Source organism: Macrosteles quadrilineatus, unplaced genomic scaffold (assembly GCF_028750875.1).
Source record: "Macrosteles quadrilineatus isolate MER2022 unplaced genomic scaffold, UCM_ALF_1.0 Scaffold_2__2_contigs__length_208266976, whole genome shotgun sequence".
In the NCBI taxonomy this organism is placed as follows: domain Eukaryota; kingdom Metazoa; phylum Arthropoda; class Insecta; order Hemiptera; family Cicadellidae; genus Macrosteles; species Macrosteles quadrilineatus.
The window spans coordinates 607,105-631,917 of NW_026542595.1; the positions used below are offsets into that span (position 1 = coordinate 607,105).

The 24,813-nt window shown below is 33.9% G+C and overlaps 1 protein-coding gene across 1 annotated transcript in view; it reads right to left on the bottom strand.

Moving 5' to 3' along the window:
* LOC128986622 (uncharacterized) overlaps nt 1-24,813 on the bottom strand; it is a 164,229-nt gene that overhangs the window by 77,108 nt on the left and 62,308 nt on the right. The window contains exons 4-7 of the mRNA XM_054407076.1: nt 19,881-19,924; nt 3,691-3,950; nt 2,939-3,055; nt 705-748 (exon numbers count right to left, since the gene is read on the bottom strand). Coding sequence (XP_054263051.1) covers nt 705-748; nt 2,939-3,055; nt 3,691-3,950; nt 19,881-19,924 — 465 coding nt within the window. The remainder of the gene's footprint in view (nt 1-704; nt 749-2,938; nt 3,056-3,690; nt 3,951-19,880; nt 19,925-24,813) is intronic.

Consider the following 24,813-nt stretch of genomic DNA (forward strand, 5'->3'; position numbering starts at 1 on the left):
TTGAATTGGCTGAGTTCTCATCCAATACACAAACGTATACATCCCCTATATATATATATGGAAATGTTAGAACAACGTGTGTAAAAATATAGATCTACAAATGAATTATAGTCAAAGATTATATTTAAACGCTTCAATTAGACGCAACTATTTCATAAGATCTCGATCCACGTACAATGCTGCCCTCGATAACTAGCTGCATTCAGACATAAACGCGTTGATTGACACAAAAGTCGCACATTTACATAATTTACGGCCGCTTTTACGCCTTTTGGCTCCGACTTTTACGCGTTTCGCTCTGTCGACGTCGCGGCTTACACTGTCGTAACCCCTGTTTAGCATTTACACCAGCGATTACGGCACCAGACTCAATAACGACTGCATTCACTGAATCATTGTTCCACTTTAACTCTTCTAGTGAAAACTTTGTTTCATGTTTGAGGAAGCTACAAAGTTGTTGTTGACAAGATACGAATGCAACAGTTTTGTAAGCTTATTTTGGATTTGTTATTATAAAGATAAACGTATACAGCAAAATATCAAGGTACTGAAGGTTTAAATATTTATTTGTTTATAATTACATCGATTAATTGTTCGTGAACCGTGGAATTAAGTTCAAATAATTATAAATTATCAAAAGTATTATTACACACTTTTAACGTGTAATTCTAATAAAAGTAGGTCTATAGAAAATTGGTACTCACTGATCTTCGTGCAATCGACTATTTAGTTCTCCCCTTTCGTCTGCCTGTAAAAAACCAACTATTAGCTATTTTTACCCACTACACAAACCGCACAAAAAGCACAGGAACGATGAAAATGCTAAAGCTAATACGAACTAATAAAAACGGCACAATTTCCAAAACACAACGCACTGAAAATACACATGCATTGATGAGGAAATAGCAAAAGCTAGACAAACAAACCACGCAATAAGAATAATCCGTCAAAACATTCAACACGGAAAACGTGAAATCAAAACCAACCACGGATGAAATCCAAGCGTTTTCCACATGGTTGGGACCGATCGGAGGGAAAACATATTTTTATCTGAGGAGAAAGGATCGGGATTAGAGTGATTCAGTTTTCCGAACGATCGCGCACCGGAACCGCCAGACATTGACACGTCACTGATGGATGTCGTGACGTCACTTCCGGTGTTTCCACCGTATTTCCGGTGGCACACACGCCCCAACAATTAATACACCCCGTGATCTAGAGGGCTGTTGTGTTTTATCAACTTGGGTGCTTGACAACCACTACAGTAGCTCTTGATTGAGTTCTCTCATCTGATATTGGTTCTAAGTTTTCTCTCTCGCAACATTTGTGTTACGGTACGTATTTTTCTTTTGGTTTATTTTTGTACTTTCTTTCTTTTGGTTTATTGTCTAGCTTATATTTGTCTTGTGAAATGAAAAAAAAACTAACATATGATTTTGTTATGTTGTTATTACTATTATTTTGTATCATATGGGTTGCTCTTATTATGAAAAGTTGTTACTTAATTTCATTCACATTATTTATGCCTATATAGTAAGTATTACTAAGCATTACTATATAGTTAAGTATTACTATTGTGTATAATATACAATCACTTTTATAGATCAAGTTTTGCAAGCGACATTAAATACAATATAAATATAGGTAGGCTTATAAAAGTTGATGTATTAATAATATTTGTATGTATACATTGATTATTTGGGTTAAAGTATGTATATTCATCATTGTCGTTTCCTCACTTTTAGTATTTTATAACAGGTTATACATATTTTCGTTTTTTTTATGTTATGTATTTATTACTAATCCTGTTTTTATTTTATAAAAAAATTACATGTAATTAAATATAAATATAAAACCTATGTATTTATAATGAAATGAATAAGTGTATAAATTTATTACATAGACCTAAAACAAATAAAAATAATAACATGTGTGTTAGCAATAGCTATGCTCATAAAAGCGTAAATTACCCCGTAATATGTTAAATAACACATTGTAAACATATTATTTACAATTTCACAAAAAGTAATAACAGTTTAATACCCTATCAAGTGAAGCGGGGGGTTTAATGAGTTAATACCCGGGGTGCAAAGTCAGTGGATGTTTTTATGTGCGGTGCGCGGTGCGCCCAACTTAACGGCCGCAGTATAAGTACATGGACCATGTAATCAGATAGCTTTCCTCTATGTTGTCAAGCAGATGCTTACTTACCTCCCCTCCCTCCCCCATCCACAAATTGCCCTACAATACTCGTTACTGGGCTAATCGAGCGCGCAGCAGCCACAGAACGCAATCTTGTCACTTCCTTCACCCTTTGTCTCATTTTTGGAGGGATTATCGAGTCAAGTGGTTTTTCATTTTGGGTTCAAAAGATGCTAGGGGTTAATAATTGATGGTTTGAATTGAGTAAGTTTTGATTTTGTGATGATTTAGTTTTCTATTTTAATACATTACATAGTGGAATATATTTAGTTATTAATACTATTTATTCTATGAAATAAAATTGCTTTGGAACCTTTGAAATTTTTCAAGTCGGAGAAGGATTCCAAATATACCGTCGGAGAAGGATTTGTTGGGGTTTTACCTAAATTAAGTTAACACTTCGTAAATCTTTTAACAGTGTCATTTTTATATAAAAATTCACATTGTAAATTACAAAAAAAAATCACCAAGTTTAACTTCAAACACAGACAATATAAAATAAAAATGTGTATACCTTGATTTCTACTTCCATCTCCCTCCGATTTGTTTATCTTCTCAAAACTTAAGGGAAAATAAACTGATTATTTCCCGTTAAAAACCTATTGATCCTTCCACATTAATCTAATAAGACTTAAAACAATCACGACAAAGGTTACTTATTTCTTTCTGCCCAAGCTCCGTACAGTTCGCGGTCCCAAGGACTGATGCGGTTTTAAAATCCTCTTTAGCTAAGTACCTCCTCCGTAGGAAGTGTCGTCAACTTTTTAATCTCCTCAGCCTCAGATGTCGATCCTTTGTCCAGCAGATTACGAATTCCGAGTCGTTCTTTTTGTTTTATTGCATCCACCTTGTCCTGCAGGAGTTGTAAATGATATTACAAGGACCCCATTGTGTCGACCCTTCATAATCCGCTTGTCGCGAGCCCTTCATTTGTTGCGTACTTTCAACTTCCTCTTTCTTCCTGGAAATAATCGTTTGTGATCTGTTTTCAATGTGTTTAAAATTTAAGAACAATTATAAAGTGTAACAGATATTATTCGTTTGTAAAACATTGATATTATTAAGTTTATACAAACACAAAAATATTGGTGAATTATACGAACTCAACGCTTGCATTTTTGTATCCTTTTCTTATTTTTCAAATAACTCGAACAAAAATATTTCCGTGTTATAGGTTTACACTTTAAGTATTTAAAAGAATAACCCCTCTGTTGTCTCCAGCCATTGAAGTACTTGGGTTTCACAGAATAAATTGCTTTATGATTACACTCTTTACTCTCTGAATGAAAGTATAAAAAAGTAAAATTACTCAATTCTTAAATTATATTTAACGGCCTGCAAAGAATTATACGAAATGGCTCCTAATTTAATCCTACGCACAAACGCCCTCCTGGATACACAAAACACACTGATTCGACCCGGGTAGACTAATAATAATCGGTGATATAATCGGCGGATATGTCGCAGCGCCCCCTCCCTCCCCCCCACGGTCAGATTGATGATCCTCTGATAGGCGAACGTCTCCCCGGAGTGTCGTTGGTTTCTTTCTATTTCCTCATCTCCAGATCGCGAGCAATTCGCATTATCCGCTCGACTAGACACAGTAAACGCCTCAGACGCTGGAGCAGCCATTGCCAGCCTCCTCAGGTAGGCCTGGTGGTCCGTGTCGTACTTAGAGTGAGTTATTGCGACGTTATAGAGGGTTGAGATTTTAATTGGAGACTTCTTGAGGATTAAAGCCAGTAAAACTGTTAGAATGAAGGTAATTTGCTAAAAAATGTACTGTTTCTCTTTCTTTAACACACTACCTTGTAATGGACAAGATTAGGGATAGTTAATGAGCATTGTAGTGGGAAATAGTTTGACGAAATTAGTTTACTTGACTTATACATGATCAGTGTTCAAACAAATCAAATCTGAAAATTAAAGCCATATATTAGTGACACCTTTTTTAATGTGTTAGGTTTCTTAAAGGTAATTTACAAATTAATAACATTTTAAACAAATAGTTGCCAAAAATGAAACTGTTGTATTAAATAGGCTTTTAATGTGTGTATACTAATTTGGTTGATTCGTTAGCTTCTGTTTGAATGGCGTATAAATGTTATTTAGAAAGTGTTGTATTTAAATCTTTTGGCAATTATCGTTCAGGTTTTTGAGTGTGCAGAATCAGTTTTATAGCTAACTTGAACGTTTTCTACATAACGCGTATGTAATTAAATAACTACTTTTTATAATAAGGGCAACCCATATAATACTAATTAATAATAATAACATACAAATTCTGTTGTTGGTTCCATGTTATCGCCAGAGTTATTTAAAAAGTAAGCTAAACAATAAAACCAAAAGAAATAAAGTACAAAAATAAACTAAAGGAAAAATACATAACACAAATGTTGCGTGAGAGAAAACTTTAGAGAGTGAAAATTTAAAAACGTACGTTTTCATGTCCCTGGCCTTTTACTTCGTAGATACTGGATTTGTAGTTTATTATTATGTGTTTTAATATTTTTTGGGACGGGGGCAACATGTTACACACATTTATTTTGTTTTAAATAGGTTCTAGGTATTTTTTTCGTATTTTTAAAGTCTCTAAATTCACGACCATGACGTGTCCCTAGGGTACATTTTCCAACTTTCACGCTGTTTTTAGACTAATTATTCATGCCGAAATATATAAAGCCATATTTTTATGTCATCAATGGTTATTAAACTTACAAAAAAGGAGCATATTATAATTTTATTGTCATTGCAAACTGACTACCATGACAAAATAAGTCTGTCCCTCGATTTGGCGTCACGACCATTTGGGAAAAATTTTCAACTTTGGAGCACGACAGTGTCAAGCCTGGCGTCGATGGAGTCAGTTGGTTTTAGAGACTAGTTCGGGGTGTACGTCAGGATTGTAGTGCCGGTCGTTTCGAGTTGAAATGAGGAATTACAAGATTAATAAAGGAAAGATTGTGTTTTTTGTAATTTTGGTGTGTCCATGACCGTACGTAGTCATTCGATGAAGTAGACATGGTGTTATTTTTTGTTTATAAGATATTTCAATTGCTAGATTAACCTAGAAGTCCACTTTGTATCCTCGAACATGAGGTGCAGGGCTACCACCAGAACAGAGCCAAATAAAACGTAATTTCACGACCAAAGTTTCACGACCATCGCGGTTTTTTTCACGACCAATCCAGCCTTATGGATTATAGTGTGTTTGGTCGTGACAATAACTTTAATATAATTGTAAATTGAACAGTTTAGTTCAATTGAAACACATAATTTTATTATATCTAACAGTATAATTGAAGGATTGTTTAGAAAGATTTAGATTATTCCAGACAATTCACGACCGTACCGCTTGTCCCTGACCATCACGTTTATGATTTCTATCATAAAAAATTCAAAAATTCAAATATCGTCATATTTTAATGTTTTATATACAAAAGAAGCACACCTCTATACAAACATAACGATTTTTTGGGTCTCTGGTAAGTTTTTTCGGAGTTATACAAACTTAAAAAGATTTTATTGGCTTTTTTTAAATTTGTTGAGTTTTTTTTCTTTTTTTCTAGAAAGACCAAATATACAAAAATCTTAGTGACCTTTTTATTGTATAATGGTCATAAAAGTAAATTAGTTTATAGCAAAACATAGCTATAAAAATTATATTAACTATTTTTAATATTCATTTAAACGTCCGTTATGGTCGTGACAGAATTTTGTGTTTTTCCACTAAAGATGCTCTTTAAAAAAAAAACTACCAAAGATATTGCGTTACCATGGACATTTTATGAAACTTCAAATGTTAATAAAATATAAAAAATAATAAAAGTTTTTAAAAAAGGGGAAAAAAAATTGCAAAGTGCTTTTCCTGAAAACGTACGTTTTTAAATTTTCACTCTAGAACCAATATCAGATGAGAGAACTCAATCAAGAGCTACTGTAGTGGTTGTCAAGCACCCAAGTTGATAAACTTTACAAAATATGTAATACTAACTCCTTTGAATGGTAAACAATTTATGTACTAAGCAACAAAATGATTCTTCGTAGACTGGGTTCTGAATTTGATTTTTTTTTGTAATAAATACTCTGTGGAAAGTAATATTAAATACTATAATGACAAGGAAAACTAAAATAAGAATATGAACGCCTTACGTTTTCAACAGTTTTCCCTATATCCAAAGTCGTAAAATGCTTCTAAGGTTTTATCCAGGATTTAAGGACCCTCCACTAAGGATCAGCCAGGCTCCTAGTGTCACTCCAGTGATGCTAATCAACTTTGAATATTTCATTAGGTTTCTTTGCCCCCTTCCCGCTCCCCCTTTGTTCTCCCTTAATTTATTCCCAACTCTCAGTTGCGTCATTCATTACAAACAACGTGAAGTGAGAAATTGCGGCCAGGTACGTGACGTCACACACTAGTGTATTCTGACGTATCTGTGAATAGTTTGAAGCCTGATGTTATAGTTTTTGTCACACCATGTCATTGTTTAGCCTCAGTCTTACGTCGTACAAAGTCACGATACATGTTTCTCAATTTGAGATGTTTAGCCTAAGTAGTAATTTGCATCAGGTTCAAATGATATAAAATGTAGGTAATATAAATGTAAGGGTACTGAACATACTTTTCTTCATCCATTGGAATAACATTATTGTTTTGGCTAATTTAAGCTGTCATAACATTTACTAAGGAAGTTTGAAAAATATAAATAATTCTATGTTGCAAAGAACTCCCATAAAACGTGTGTTGGTTTCAAAAGCCATTTTCATAAATGAGAAAACGATAATCAGTACATATTGAAAAACAAGGTCCATCGGCACCGGTTGGAAAACACAACCACACATTCACAACGCTAGTCATACTTCCTACAACAAAATTAATTCCAAAAGATCAAAACGCCGTTAACAGGTCCCCTAATCTGCATACAGTCGTTTGTTGGGCTAACAGAGCGATTTGTCCAAGGGGTGTTGCATCAGATAGCCCTGTCAATAAATGTAAAGTATCACGCACCCCCGTAACTGACCAACCACCTGTAGCACTAGAGGGAGAGGGGAGTGTAGTGGGGGGTGATTTGCTTATCCGATCACGCTGAAGAGTTGATGTTGATGTCCGTCGATCAACGGGGTTGGATGTGGGTCAGGGGTGCTCCTAGGGGTGGGAATTTTTCTGGGTCGTTTGAACTACAGGCGTTTTTTAAGCCATGGCATTAAGATAATACCATATTTAACGTAAGACGATCCAAACAAACAATACAAGTTGAAAAGAAAACTATAGTAATGCAATCTAAATATGTCTGGCCGTTTTTAGTTCCTCATAAAAATGACTCCTACATTAGATATAGTAAAATAAAAGAAGCAGTTTTTATTTCAATCGTGTATTCAAGAGTCAGAAGAGCACGATTATTGATATAACTTTAATTATGGTTCGTCGTATTGAAAAACTGGAATAATTTATGTCAATGGCCTTTTTGTACTTGACAAATAGCTCACTTAATCTTGGCAATTATTATACCATACACTTACAGATAATCTAAAATCTACGCTAAGCTGAGTTCTACATTGTTAACATATTTTTTTTGAATCAAAAAACATTTTTACATTGTAAGTTTTTTTTGGGAAGCAGATACAAGGAGCCTAATAAACGACATAGGGATTTTAAATAAAGAATAAAATCTTATACGATTCGTAGCAAGACATAATTTGTATTTTTAAAACATTCAAAGGTTAGAATCACAAAATTAAAACCAAATACAGAACTACATATTTGCTTCTCCTCTCGTTACTGTCTTCCAGCCGTTCCCTGAAAGGGCGCTAATTTATTAAACCACATAGACCAAAATCACTCCGCTCCGACTTGAGCCTTGCCGTATCGCAAACAGGTGTACAAGTTTTGTTGCTAAACTTTATAAATCATAAATCAGACGTCAGTAGCAGGAAATTGGAAAAGCAGCCACAAGTTTTCTGGCGTTCTTGTCAGGATGTAATGTTTGGAGCTGAGTTTGCCCCCCCCTCCCCCCTTACCTGAGTGGCAAAGAGATTTATGAATTCCGAGGAGTCGTGTGTGTATGAATAAAACTATGCTAACATTCAGGATATTCTATGTATTACCTTGTGGAAGCTTATCTTGATTTTTAGTGAAACACAAATAACAAGATCAAGACGTGAAAAATATTGTACCTGTATATGATTCTGTAGAGTGGTTTTTAACTTTTTTAACCATTCTACCATCCACTTTTTGTATTCTATCCGCACTAGCTTTGTATGAATTTTATATATTTTTCTATTTACTGTTACTATCGATTGTGTATCATTCCGGTCTAGAAAATGTCTAATATTATCTCATAAGACGTTTGTAATATTTAATTTGATATTTAATTTAATTTAAAATAATAGAGCCCTATAGTTCCAAAATGCACAGTCTAGTTCCCATAGCATTATAATAATATTCCCATAGCCGTTTCTTTTTTTCTTTACTCTGTCGTATTCTTGGATTCCTTAGGTTTTCTTGTAATGAAATTAATATAAATACAGAATTAATTAATTTAAGTATTAAATAATAGTATAATATATTCGTTAAAAATAAGCAACACACAATGCGACCATATTTAACACGTTAAGAAAATTTATGAAATGCAGAATCTATTTATTACTGGTAAAATGATATTTCAGCAGCATAGAAAAGAATGTACTGCGGAATAAAATACGTTCTTTCTGTGGGATATTGGTGTGAGAAATAAGAAAATAACTTATATATTTCTCTAACGTTTGACAAAAACACAAAACAATGTACTTCAGACAGAGAACTTTTGACGAAATTAATTTAGGACGAAGTGGTTTTGCGGAGAAATCAAGGAGGCGGTGATGTCATGGAGGAAGAAACCGCACGAGAGAAGAAGAAAACAGGTGGCACTGGCACGTCATTACCTTAAAACTTTGTCAATATGGCTGCCTGGATTTATTGTTTTATACGAATTTAATTTATTCTTAATACAAGAAAAGGACCTTAAGTAATACTAATAGTTAATTAGATATTTTTGTGAAGGATAATCGGTTGGTATAATTCGAACTATTTCATAGAAGAATCTACTTCTAGGTATGTATAAACATGATGTTTTAAAAGTTTTGGTAAATTGATGTTAATTGAAAACGAATCAGGTAACAGGAAAATTTATGATAACACGAGAGTTAATTTGCAATTAAATAACGACTTTCACTCTTATATTACTTAGAACTCAATATATAACATGCCAAATTAGGCATGTTGTATTTATGTAGTTATCAAATCTGTTACTTGCAAGCATAATACATACAGTGAGAGTAAGTAAAATACAAAAACATTCATAGGACTAACATCAAGGCGCTTTAGGTTTTCACATCGTTAAGAAAACACTGAGCTATAATTCTAACTGGAGGTAGCACTGAATGTCAAAGATGCGTGTCGCCAGCCGCCATGTTTGCGTGAGGTGTGAGTTATAAGAAGCCATATTATTGCTATGGCTATTATTATACTTGGCTTAAAATACCTACTTTGTATGGTCGCCATTTCAAAGAAAATTATTAAAGTATTAAAAGTATTCAAGTATAACAAAAATACTCACTGCTATACCAACCTAGTTATAAGAAGCCATGTTATTGCTATGGTAAGAAAACTTACTGCTATACCAACCTAACAAAATCAGCGACTCGCTTTTAACAGACTTCTGCCATGGCAGTGCTACCTCCAGTTATAATTTTAGCTCAGTGTAAGAAAAAAAATCCTCAAACTTGGATGGTTCTGTCATGAAGTAGCTACAAAATTCAACATTCAAAGTAAAAAACACAACGAGGTGCTGCAATCTGGTGTTAAAGGCGTCAATTAAGGTCTAGATCACGGCGCGCCTGGCGGTGGAATGCGAAATCACCTTGATCACGAGGGTTGAATAAATTAGCTAAAAACCAAGGAGACCGAGGAGCCGCGTGGTGGTGGTGTGGGTTTTAAATTTTGAATATGAATGGGAAATTTTGCATCCGTAATAAGCCAAGGGCGTCTTTGAGGCTACGAACATATGTAGATGAAGGAGGGTTAAATCATTATTGATTTATTACGTTCATTTCTACTGTGGGGGATTTGGGATCTCAGATTTGAATGATAATTTGCTTTTGTAATAATTTTGTTTTTTCAGCAAAGGAACCAAGTTATAGTTTTCAATATCAATTTGTTGTATTTAATGAAATAGTAACCATTTGCTGTTTTGACTTCTTGTGAATAATTATTTTTCATACAAGTCTAAGCTTTAACAAACATTTAATTTGTTTAATCGGTTGAAAGGCAGTTGACTTTCTATTCAAACGATAAGGTTATCGAGTATTTCTTAAAAATAGAAAAATTTTTTGGAAACTTATTTTTAAATACTTTGAACTAGATTTCCAATTAAATAATTAATCTTGAAAACTAAATAGCTCTTTTGATTATATATGTAATAGTTTACTAGTGGCTTGTAGGAACATAAGTACCTAAAAAGCTCAAATGTAAAACAAATGTTTGTAATATTTAAACAAACTCAGAATCAAATTATCTATGTGTCAGGATATATATTCCAATACAACATATCTTTTGTGTAAAACACAGTTTCTTGTTTGTCTTTGTTTGCTTTTGTTGATGTTATTTTCAATCGATAATTTAAATTTTTTTTAGAGGTTTAACAACATTTAAGCAAACATGTTTGTGAAAATATATTGGTTTACTAAGGTAGCTTTCGTCTTTTGGATAATGATAGTAAAAATACTTCCCTGATAGAAATGTTGGGAACACGTTAATGTTAATAATGTTTAACCTTGTACACACCCTAATTATGAATTTATTTATTAAATACAACTATCATATTAGTTTTGAGAGAAAAATGCTTAATGACACGAAATTAATATCCTTTACATGTTTTATACAGTTTATTTTATAGATATAGATAAAAAAATAAATCAATTATATGATCAAATATTGGTAACGGTGTTTTAAATAGACTAATGTAAGAATCATTCTCCATGTTTTCCAAAGTTGTATTAAAACTCTTTTACCAGTACTCCTTACTTACAAAAGCAGTCCATCTTGTGTCTTCTGAGAGGTTTTACATCCTACAAGGTGTTAAGCTGTAAATCAGTTTTCTCTACAAGAAGGATGCTCCAGGGGGGCCGATCCCTCACTCGATAGGTCGGTGACGGAGAGGACCCCAGGGGGGTACGGGGCAGCAGGGTGCAGGGGGCAGGGGGCACACAGGTCCGTGTAGTACAAGGGTAAGTGATCGGACCACATACGTCTTCATATAACTGACAACGACGTGGGTTACCTTTTAAATATACCTAGGTCCCTGGGATATCGAGACTTTTCGACACTACTGCATAAAACACGCCTAACATGGCTGTTTAATGTAATACAACTGTAAACACAATATGCAAATTTTCGGACACTACTAAGATTCGCGGGAGAGTTTATTCATAATTGTGATTTTCATAGTTTTGCTTTCTATAAATCGAGAAAACTTTAAAATTAATAAGCCCATAATTGGCTGTATTGTAAAATACCCCCGCCGCAGCAAACCTGCCGACTAAGCGAATTTCCATTTGTCTGAATTGATTTTCAGTTAAATATATTTTAATAACATTAGGTTTAACGAGTACCTAGGTTTGCTGCTACAAGGAAACTAATAAAGTGTGTTTTTGAGTAAAATATTGATAGCTTAGTACAAAATAAATAAATTTGCCAAGTTTGATCAAAATATATCCATAAACAAGCAAACTACAACATTTGACAATATTCTCCATAAGAATAACATGGGAATTTTAAATTTAAAATTTTTTTAATTTTCTCCGTTACTAATAATCGAACAAAAATACTTTTATATACTAAATTATTTGTTTTTTTAACCTCTTTAAAAAGGTCTAAAGAGAAATCGGGAAATTTCGTGTTTTGAGGGTCAAAAGTGGGAAAAACCAATTTTTACCCCATAAAACCCCCTGTAAAGCCCCGTTCCCATGGTCCGATCGTGCTGGTTCGCGAACTCATTCAAGTTTATCCCGCTTTACACCTTTAAACCAAATTTCATCAAAATCGGACAAAAAATACTCAAGTTATCGCGTTCACGGACGTATATATATATAAGTCTATATATATATATATATATATATACATATATAAAAATTTGAACGAATAGTGTTTTTGGCCTCTGGGGACATCAAAATAATGAAAAAGTAAATCGGTCCCGGGTCTAGGTCTTACCGTGCCACCTACGGTAATAGCTACTTCCCTATAGGGAAATTCGCTAAAAGTATTATTTTATTTCGCTATAGGATTTTAAAACATTTAGCACCGTTGGTTAAATTGAAATTTTTTAATGCAAATATGACCAACCTTTGAGAATAAAAACTAAGCATGTACCCGTAACCAAGCCGTGTATATCGTTATAATACTTAAAAGTAACACCAAGAGATGTAAACATAAAATCCAAAGCTTTCAATTTATTACAAATAAATTTAACACAACCACAATCAAAACGCCGACAGTAAAAATGCAAAACAATTAACAATGAGACAAAAGGTTCCGGCGGGAAGGGAACAATCAAAAGCGAACAAAAGGGCGGCGGCGGGGACAAATTGCCTAATGATAACGTAGCAATTACAACCATATGATTCCCGGAGACGAACGATCTTGCGCACGTCTTGGGGATAAATTATGCGTGATTTGCCCCCCCCCACAAACATTGCCCTACAACACGATTACACGTGTGTCTTCGGCACAATCAATCCCACTGATCAATCATTGCCTTACGCCCCAAATTGTTTCCGGGGAAATTTGGTTTTTGCATCGCATCCCCCCGGAGCGCCGTCAGGTGCAATGACGCGTGGAAGGAGGTTGAGATATTCGGATTTATTTCTGAGGAGGATGGGGGGGGGGGGGGTTGTGATATGTCTAGTGGCGTAAATGATGCCGGATATTTTTTAAGGGTTTGGATAGCGTGTTGTTATTTGTTAAAAAATTCAGGAATTATGCCAAGCTTAAATAGTCCCGTATCTTTAAAATATCTCTAAAACTAATTTAAGAAAATATTTAGTGGTTTATCTCACTGTAGAAGTAACTATCTTCCTCTTTTTCTTAATGGAGTAATGTTACTATTTTAACAATTCATAATGCAGGCATGATAATATTCCTTTTTTACAAAACTATCAAGTTCTATAGTCACGAAACAAGCGTAGGCGTAAGGTCATAAAAACGCGATTTTGGTAACCTATACAAGTTTTCCAACATTTTTCATTTTTCAACCATTTAATCAAGAACAATTTTACCTACGTCTTGTATATTGTACTTCTAAGATTAATGTATTCTAGTTGCAGGATTCAAGAGACAGAAAATTTGTGAAATAGGTAAAAAGTGCATAGTAATTAAGAAAGTTTAGAAGTTTGAAGTAATTAAGATGATTGATGCGATGGCTACACGGGTGGTACCTACCTACTCCCCCACTACCTACCCTATCCTTCACCACTGCATACAATCGAAACTGTATGTTATTAGTTAGCAAACCTACATACGGAGTTGACCGACGTTAGAGTTATAGAGTTTCTCAAACGAATTAAAAATACTAGGCTTTAAAGTAATCAATACTAGTTGTTATACAATACAATTCGTAATGTATTTAAATCTGTAAAACTATACAACGACTTTAAATAAACTTAGGCTTAACTGTAAATGGGGTTGCAGGGTTATCTTACATGAGTATAAATGCATTAAAAATAAATACTCTTATGAGTATAAATACAGTATTGATCTTAATATCTAAGGACTAAGAGAGATGAACTAACTCTGTATAGGAAATCTGAAATAGAGGTAAGATTTGAATAAAGTATACGCTGCACAGGTTACACATTTCTAAAAATGCAATCTTTCATAGCAATAAACGTAAAAAATATGTCAACAGTGTTTATCGGTAATTGTTATTAAAAACACTCAAGGTAATAGAGGAAATCATCTTACTTCTTTACTGTTTTTAATATGATGATTTCAAAATAATAATCATTGGAACTCAGAGTTATAAGCTGAAATAAAAAAAAGCTTTACATTGTAGCCATTTCTATCCGAACTATATACGAACAAATGTGAAAATTAAAATTGTTTAGACAAAATTGAAATAAGTATAAATAAGTAAGCTAAATTACTATCAGCATAAAAGTGACACATGTTCGCAACACCAACACATTAATCCATATCGTAATTACTTTTGGAGGGAAACTTTCGTAATTCTTACAGCCAATGATTGATGCTGTTGTAATATGCGGCCCACCTGCACCCCTCCCTCCACTTCCCCTCAAATTAGATATGGAGTCGTTAGGTCTTCTAACTTCTTTATTAGCATACGTGAGGCCCTCGGCACAACATGGAAATTCTCTTAGTTCGCAGCCGCAAGGGCAATTTCGAGTTTGGGGTTCGATCAGGCCTAATGCAATCCAGCAATAGAATCAGTTCCCAGTCTGTATGTATCAATAAGTGCGTAATGATAAGAGCTTTCTCGCGGCTTCTAGAGGGGTTTTTGTTATTGTGATTTGAAATGAAAAGTTGGATCATTTGATCCGGATGTTGGTCTTATTGTGGGAATATAAGACATTGAATGAACATGTATCTTATGCTTAGATGAGGTATTGGTAGTCCAATTCATCGTACGAGTGAAATATTTAAGGGCTCTAGGAGGTAAAATGATACTAACGTACAACAGTTTGATATATGTTGGGTATAGTAAAATGGATATCAGTTCAAGTAAACTCAACATGTATAACTGTTGTGCTAAACCTTTAATAAGTCCTGCATTTTAGTTAATGAATGGAAGTTGGATAACATTATGCTATAACTATGAAAAATTAAAAATAAACGTCATCACACGTAAAAAAAGTAAAACATAAAACTTGTGCGAATATGGTTAAATATCATCCATGGAAATAATACTTCTGTATGTAAGTCAAAGTAATTAAGTTTTACAAATTGTTTAAGATATTCATTGGACAATATCGAAAACATATTATGAATACACGTTTTATCCTCTAGATTACATTTGGTGAAAATAAATCTTAAAATACCTGTAGTATGACAAACATACCATCAATAGATTAACAAAAAATCCTCCCTTTTGATAAAATACATTAACTGTTCTCTTTCATATTCGTTCAGTACCGAATAACACTGCGATAGCTTGAATAATACGTGTAATATAAAATACCAAGATACTGATAAATGAGTTACGGGATTATCTTTTGTAATCTGTAATATCACCCATATTAAGTCAATCGAATGAACTTAGAACGGTACTGTAACTGTAGTGATGAAAAGATGATGGAAATTATTATCATAAACGACAATAATATTACAGAAATGTTACTGTATGAAATTGTTACATAGACGAATTATGAATTAAAACTCCCAACCTCTCTCGATAAAACTTTCTAGATTATGCATAAGCCCTACGATGATAAGTAAAACAACAGTTTGTAGGCATTTGTGCCAATAATTACGAGTTTAATTTCTTCTGTCTCACTAAAATAACCCTTCAAATTTAGGTTTACTTTCCGTAACGAAATCAAAACGTATTGGATCTTGATGGGTAAAGTTGTCGGAGTGTAGAACGTTGGGGGTAGAGGTAACGATAGACGAGCGTCGTGGGGGTTGTATACAGTGGTAATCTCCAGCTAAACGTGCACCTCCTTCTACACGAGCCTACCCGAGACTTCAGGTGGAGGGTGGGTATCTGGTTGTTTGTGGACAAGTGTATTACTCTTAAGCAAACAGGGGTGTGGTTAGACCTCAATATCTTCGGATTTTTGGCTGTGTTTGTTGTCTAGTCCAGTATCTATATTGGCTATCTTTTATGAGGTAAAAAGCTACGGTTGTACTCAATTAATTTTGTGGCAATCTTTATTTTTTACTTACAAAGTTTTTTACCACCGTTATCATACTAATTTTACTAGGTGATGATAACGATTGCAAATTACGTTAGTGTTTTGAAGTGTTTTACACTACTTAAAAAGTCAGTTTATTACTGAAAATATGCTCATGTTATATACGCCACTATCAATTAAAATGAGGACAAATGTTGGCTAATTTTAAACTAAATGTTGAAGAACGGAATTTGTAAAAAATATGAAGATATTTAAAGAGGTTGGGCGAATATTACCATACTCTAATTCACACTATATATACAAGCATATCTCTTTGAAAACACATATTTGGTAAACATATGTTCAAATTTAAATTAATAACTAGAAAAAATGTATATAAAACACGTTGAACATTTAAAAATACTTTAAAAAATGAGAATCAAATAAAACTCATGCGTGCGAGTTAAAAATGCAAAACTAAAAAGAGTTAAACAACAGTTAAATATGAATGGGTACCTACTTTACATGCACACGTAACCATAAAACAGCGGGTATAAAACTGGTAATATTTTAAACCACAACCAAATCATAGACATGTTGTCTACACTAAACTCAACTGATTCTAATTAAACTATAAGTCAACCTCCCAAATTTAATCTCCAATGCATAAAAATGGTTATAAATCAGTATTAACCCCTTGATATTTCCCTGAGGGTAGTAAAGCCACGACCCTCTCCTCAGCAGTGTATGTCTACATCAGCAGCCTCACTTCATTACCTTCCATCGTCGTCAACATTATAAATGTATCCCGCGTCTCATGCGGGCCCTTGGTTAGTACTAATGTGAACGTACAGGCAACTAACTCCCCCTGTAGTGGCCGTGGTCACTCCCCTTCGGACTACGGTCATCCAGGTTGTATAGGGAATCCAGTGATATGTGTTACAAGAAAATACCGAAATCACTTTTTGTGTCGTTTATAGTTTGCACTGATAATCAAAATTGTTCTCATTGTCCACAAATGATAAGTTTTTTCTATAGAGTAGGTATAATTCTACCAGATAATATCTTATGGGACTCTCACTTCGCTTATAATAACCTCCACGTATATAAACTCCACGTAGTTGACAAGTTTATATAGAAGAAACTTTTTTCGTCTGCAGTGAAGATCTCTGAAACCAAGAAAATCCTTGGAATCTAAGATACAGGGGAGCGAAACATACTTAAAATAAAACATATAACAAACTTAAAATAACAATATTAACAAATTACACATAAAATCAGCTTGTTGAATGATACCGGTCACTTGACGTGTAGTTTTGCTATATACAAGAAAGTCATTTAATTGTATAGTAAAAGTGGCTTAACACATTTTACTGTAGTGAAAATCGTGTAGTTCTAACCGTGGGCTACTAACGGGTTCGACTCTCAGTAGTCTTCATGCCACAGCGTTTCACCATTGTTTCACGTTTAGTTGCATTTAGAAAACGTCAAAGATTTAGCAATATACAACAGTTCTACACTCGCACAGCAGTAAAGGGCATTCAAACATAATTTATTATATTAATTAAGTGATTTGGAGGTTACCATCAAGAAATTCATTTGCTTTCGCAATATAAAACAATTGATATGTTTCACGAAACAAAGGCAACAGGGTTAACAAAGGTTTTAAGTTTGTGGTTTCCATCCCGCAATTTATTGCCGTTTCATCTCGATCCTTCCGCAAACACAGGCGGCGGACAAACAGTCCTAATAGGTCAACCCTTGTAATCCGAGGACCTTCGTAAACGAGAAGTTGCCCGCACCAATATTGACATCCTAGAGGACATGTCCGCAAGTGTTTGAGGAGGACTTAACACCTTGAGTCAACTCTGCCACTGACTATTCCCGTCATCCTTTGACTGCGCACTTTTAACTAGTTTAATCTTGTAGCCACTGTGTATAGCAGGTGCCTTGTATAATGTCTGTATAAAGTCAATGTTATTCAATTAAATTGCAACATCCTTTTTTGAATATAGGACAATCCCAAACAGACATAACGCGGTATACCATAAAAGTATTTTTTTTTCAAGAAGAGGGCTCCCACTATTGAATTTTGCCCTATAAAGGTTGTGTTAGGATTCATACCTCTATCAGTTCATTTTGTGTCTTAAGAACAAGGATAAGAAGCTGTTTTACTTAATCTGTGTGGACATAGAAATTGTGTGTGCTTTTCCTAACGAAATGTTAGTAAAACAATTAATTGATGTCGGCTTATAATTTGCATATATACATTGACTATTGACTCATTTACACCACCTTCAGTTACATAGTACAAAATACAATGGTCGGGGCCCTTTAAAGCTTATCAATGACTTATACTCCTAATAATAAAAGGGTTATTACATTATTACAGCAAAAATATTACTGGTTATAGTGAAATTAATACACAAAGTGCGTATATTTATAAAATAAAGTAGCCTCTATTACAATTTAAAAAAAAGGCTAATAGTAACCTTAAACATTTTATTTGAGTTTATTGTGTATAAATTAGGATTATTCTCCATCTACTTCAAAAGATTAGACAAGCTTACTACGACCTCATGAAACTACTCCCGTTTTTTCCCACATATCTTTCCTCTTCAGCTACAGTTAAATCTCCTCATTGGAATCCCGCAGTCTTTGAAGATATTGCTTCAAGCGTCTTTCAGTATTCTTTTATTTTCCATAACATGATGCATACACATTATCTAAGAGTTTTGTTTCTCAATAGCAAGTTGGTAACTGCAAAGTTTAAAACAACCCAGCACTTCGTATATTTTCCCACCAAATTAGCATCCACTTACATTAAATAAGATGTAATATTAGATAGTAAATAATTGATGTAGAATATAGATTTTGTAACACTTAACGCATGAAAATTTTCGAGTTTATTCATTAAGAAAATCAAATTTCGTAATTAACTGCAGGGCGGAAGGAAGGGCCCGCTGGCCCGACAGAATATAAACAATTCGGCCCAAATATTTATCCCAATGAAGACTAATTAAATTAAGGAACCTTCGTGGAGGGGGGAGCAGAATGTTGCAGTGCGGGGAAATGTGACGACGATAACTTGTAGGCAGTACAGTAATTAGTTATGGGGCGAGTGTAGCAGAGTGTGGTGAGTATGGGTGTCAAACCCATAACTTACAATAGTTAAAGATTATCTTTTTATATCAAAGTATAATCTTAAAATTGATTAATTGTTAAGCTTAATGGTTTTTTAGGGCAGACGGCGAACGTAATTCTATGGTGCCGTATTTTAACAATATTTAGTGATATTCATAAAAGTGTTACTATTAAAAATAACTTTTAATTATACGGTATAAAAATATTTGTTTTATCATCAAGTATAGGGGGTTTTGCCTATTGGACTGTACGAAGACGAAAATCTATTTAGTCAAATATGTTTACTTGTCTATCATGTATGAGGGCTGGCACTAAGATATACAGGGACACTATTATATGACAATTCTTAAATACTTCCAGACTGCACACAAATCACGCATGGTTTAAAAACGAAAAGTAAATTTGAATCAACACTTAAGGAGGAACATTGTTTCTAATATTAAAACAAATGCTGTGCAACCAGAACCTGTACCAGGTAATATTTTTAACAACAAATAGGATTAAAAATGTATTTTTATTTATAAGGTTTGATCCAATTTTGGAAAAGAATTTCCAGCTATATTGGCTTAATAAATTTACTGTTACACGGCAATGTATACAGTAAAACGTATGTTTAGAGCCGCCCAAAAAAGAGTAACCATAGAACTCACCTTGCTCATAGCTTGACGAGCAATCGGCCTCCGAACCGACAAATCTGTAAACAAAAATTAAATTAGTCTTTAAAGAAAAGCCACAATTTTTTTAGCTAGCATGTCTTCATTTCGTCATAAGTAATATAAACACAGTACAGCAGTTTTACTTAATGGACCAGATTTTTCTTCATCCGCATGTTTTTGATCTTACTTATACTATTAAATCTCTGGGAGTATTTTCTGATTCAAAATTGTCAGAGGCAAATGTTTTCAGAGTTATATTTCCCATATTGGATTTTTTATACTAACGTATTCTACAATCTATTTCTAAACAAAAATTTCCTTATAAAGTTGTTTTTGGTTTGCCAAATGTTTACGTACATTTTCCATTCTTACACCTCTTACAATCTAAAAATTTGCTAAACTATTTGAAAACATTATCTTAAGACATATGTTTTCAGGACTGCGTGTAAGGAAGGAGTGTGTCCACGGATTTCGCTGCTAATTAAGACTCCGGGGTTCGAGCCGAGGGGTGAGGGGGAGAGGTCGGGATATTGATCAAATTGCTGATACGATATGCATACTTCTCGGTCATCTCGCCTAATATTGGGACCGGTCTCATCTAGGGATAACCCTTCCATTACCACCAGTTAAATCTGATCCTGTAAGGGTTTGGTTTATATTAAAGCTTAGCCTAATTTATGTGTTCATATAACATGCTCAGGACCTTGCAATGAAACTTGGTACGCTAGAAAGTTTATAAGACTGATATTAAAATAGTTTTTGTAAAAAAACCCAATAAAAAAACACAATTTTGAAACAAGTCAATGAATCAGTAAGAGTTCTATGAAAATATAACGAACTTAGAATTAGAACTAGTAAAATGGTGATTTCCCATTGGTCTAGGTATACGAATTGGGATATTAATTTACAATTATTTGTAAACAAATGTTTCATTAACAAAGAGTGTTAAGAGAATAGATTCAAACCAATTGTTTGTTTATGAATAAATAGCTTTACGTTGTACATACATACGCATTTTTATGTATCAGAAATCGCCTTTTGTAAGAATACCAATACCAAGCAGTGTTTGAAAATGTATTCGTTAAACACATAGAGAGCATGAGTGTCAAGATGCTGAGAATGTTTTAGTGATAATGAAGTTTACATTTCGCGAAAATCTAAACAGTAAACCACAAAATATAGAAGCAAACACTCTTTTGTCAGAACCCCACAATATGCCGAAATGAGGGAAAAACGACGAAAAAACGAATGTGGACTTGAGACCCTCGAAAGATCCTTATAGGTTTAATATAGGTAGCATTATTGGGCTTGGGGCAATATGAGAAAACAATGGGGCGATCTTCCGCCCTGAGTGGGGAATAAACCTCTTCTGACTTTTAATTACCCGGCATCCCCCGCCGAGCAAATACCCGCCAAACTCACCTCCGAGGCGGGAAAAATGCAGCGGGAAGGATAATCCTAAAAGTGTGACATAAGCTTCGTCTGATAGCTCATGGATTACCTAATGATTCTAGCAACATTGTTACACGTGCATGGAGTTCTTAAATTGAAATGTTTGTTAAGTATTTTGCTAAGGTAAGAATTTTAGAGCGGGACTTTTCGTCAGATGCGTCGCTTTTTGCCTCGATAATGCTAATCGTAATTAAAAAGTTGGTCACCAGCTCTTATCGAATACTTAAGATGCATTTATTTATCATATATGGTTTAAGTATGTTTCGCACTTATACCCAATTTCTCAGTTTTTAGCTTACCTATCAAGAAGTGAAATTTTAAAAATCGGATTATTAGAAGTAATTTAATATTTTGAACACAAAGATGTTTTGTGTAGAGTTTTGAAAATTAATAGCGTTGAATTATCTTAACTTTGTTAATATATACAAAATATAATGACCCTCACAAACATTACCTGCATCGTGTATTGTGTCTTATATCTGCGATCTAGTTTAGTTAACTAATTCTACCTCAAACTTTCCAAACACAGCAGCCTCCATATTTTCATAACAGAGCCGAGCCTAGTTTGAACAGTTGGTTCCAACTTCCAACTTGACCAGAGCCAACAGTAGGAAGGTCAAATGACAATAACCTCCTGATCATTTGATTCAACAGAGGGCTCATGAGATGTTATTGTAGGGCTGTGGTAGACTACCCGTTGCTGGTTAATATACACTATACAGTATACACCTACGACAGAGACTGCCGTGTTTAAGTTTTAAATTGTAATTTACTAACTTTTTTACCATTAAAATAAATATTCAAGGTTTTTCATACACTTTTTACATAATTCTGGACTGAATAGTTCATATGTGGATTGACTATTTAATATCACCTTTGACTAGTCAATGATATCACTCTACGACTACAATCCATATAGTGACTGACGTGGGTTGATTAATATGAGAGATTGGTTTTGGGGACTAAATACAGCTAGTTCACCTATAAAATTCGTAGTTCATACATTCCATTTGTATTACTTAAGTATTCATGTTACATTTAATGGTTCCTTAGCTTAAATTCCAAGAAGAAAACGTGACATTAACAGTAGGCGGATTAGGGCTGTAGTTGATGTTAGGGAGGCGATGACACGACTGTATTAGCCAGATAATGTTCATATGAGACGTGTAATACCGTCACACGCCCACACAAACACACGTTTACCCCATGTCTTGGAGATGTTAAGGCGCATGTTCAGTTTCATTATACTTTTAACACAAATTGTTACTTTCGAATGTGTAATAAGAGAAATACACATTGGCTAAAAAATTTGGATCGGCACTTAGTGATACTCAAACAGCATTTTGCTGTAAGTAATTTCGTTCTAACATTAAACATAAAGAGCCAAAATCTCTCAAAAAAGTTTCAATAATCAAGAGCCTATACCATATACAATTTTAGGTACATTTTAAAATTCTTACGCCTAGTTTAGTTTTAAATAGTGTAAATCAAGAAAAAAAATCAACAAGAAACTTAAACCTTTTCCACACAAAACGGACATCAGCCACCATGTGATATAAAATCAACGATTATATACGGAATAAACAGTAAAACAGATTATCGATCAGAGATACACACATAAGTAACTAGGAAGCCAAGGCTTTGTAAAAATGCTACGATTGTTAAATGACTGAACCTAAATAACACCTTAATAAATTATGAAATAAATAAACCATTTTTATGAGTGAAAATCTTCATGCAATTGTTCGTTTGAAAGGTGTGTTGTGCACGTGTCCCACTTTATATAAAGTGTGTAACGTAAGGTAAAGAAATTTTCTTTCGGTTATCAAAACCCCTTCTCTTAACTCTCATACAGCTTTTTCAACCTTACCTTAATTAAATGTCTCTCTCTTACTTCACCCCAATGTGACGTCACGCCAATGTGGTTCCTGATATGAAAATTGCCCCAAAGGGGCGCCACCACTTGGCGACTCACGGGCTCTTACACTTTCAAAAATGCTTTCTTTTTGCAGTTTATAGCTTGCTTTTCTCTCCTAATGTCAGTTTCGGTAAATTATACACGGTTCTTTTTAATGTGTAGAAATGCATGAAACTAGCTGACATTAAAAATACAGTATACTCATATTTCTAAAAGCTTTTTTTGCTTTGCCTAAACTTTGATATATGTTTTAATTATGCACTTGTGTCAGTTGTTCGCCAAACTACCGATTCAAGGTCAAATACCAATTCAAATCAATTATAAGCTAATTGTAATGTGTAAAATATTTTACTGAGCAAAACCCTTATTAGTTTAACGTAAATGCTGGAAATAAGTTCATATTCTAGTTTTTACTTTCTCCCCCTATACCATAGTATATGGAGAAAGTATTGTTTTCGTCAAAATTTTCGAGTTTGAGTTTTGAGTGGATATATCCGTTTTGGGTCCCCCTGGACCCAAAAAGGTGGTTTTCAAAGTGATGTCTGTGTGTGTGTGTGTGTGTGTCTGTGTGTGTGTGTGTGTCTGTGTGTCTGTGTGTCTGTGTGTCTGTGTGTCTGTGTGTCTGGATGTGTACAGAGCTAGGGACTACACCTGTGGTCCGATTTCGATGAAATTTGGTATGTAGGTTCTAATCCATGGTATCTCCAGGTGTTTTTTTCATTTTTTTGAAATTTTGATTTTTAATGGGAATTTTCCCATGAAACCCCATAAAAAAGCGGAAAAATAGGATTTTCCCAAAAACGGCCCGAACGATTTTGATAAAAATTATGTATGTTATAGTCCTTTATATTCTGAACAAAATGGTACAAATCCCATTTCCGTAAAAATTATGGTTCAAAAGTTATTGTAAATTATGTTATTTTCCCATAAAACCCCATAAAATCACGGAAAAATCCGATTTTCACAAAAATGGCCCGAAAGATTTTGATAAAAATTTAGTATGTAGTCCTTTAAATTGTGAACAAAATTGTATAAATCCCATTTCCGTATATTTACTCTCACCGCTTACACATGATAAAGGTTGTTGACAAACTAATGGGAGAAAGTATTTGTCAGAATGCTGATACCGTTTATTTTTATTAATTTAATTTTGAATGAAACTAGTAATTATATTAGTTGACATAGTTTCACAGTTGTTCATTAACCGGTGATAGAGTTATATTGGTTTGCCCTATTTCGTAAATATATATTTAGCACAATATGTTCAACATACATATTACGTTTCAGAACCGGAAAAAATATGTTTTCCCTAACTGAACATACGCGTCATAATGTGGAGTTAAACTGTCCATCAATTATGACAGCCGGTTAGTTTAACTTTTAAATTTATAACGACCTAAATGTAGTAAAATAATTATGGATAAATACAATTCCAGATACCCGAAGATCATGGTTAAGAAGGTTGTTTTCGTTCTGTTATACCAGTAATGACTGTATTTGTGGCAGAAAATCATGCAGCTCCACTAATGTGGGTGTCTTTGTGTGTGGATATATTCC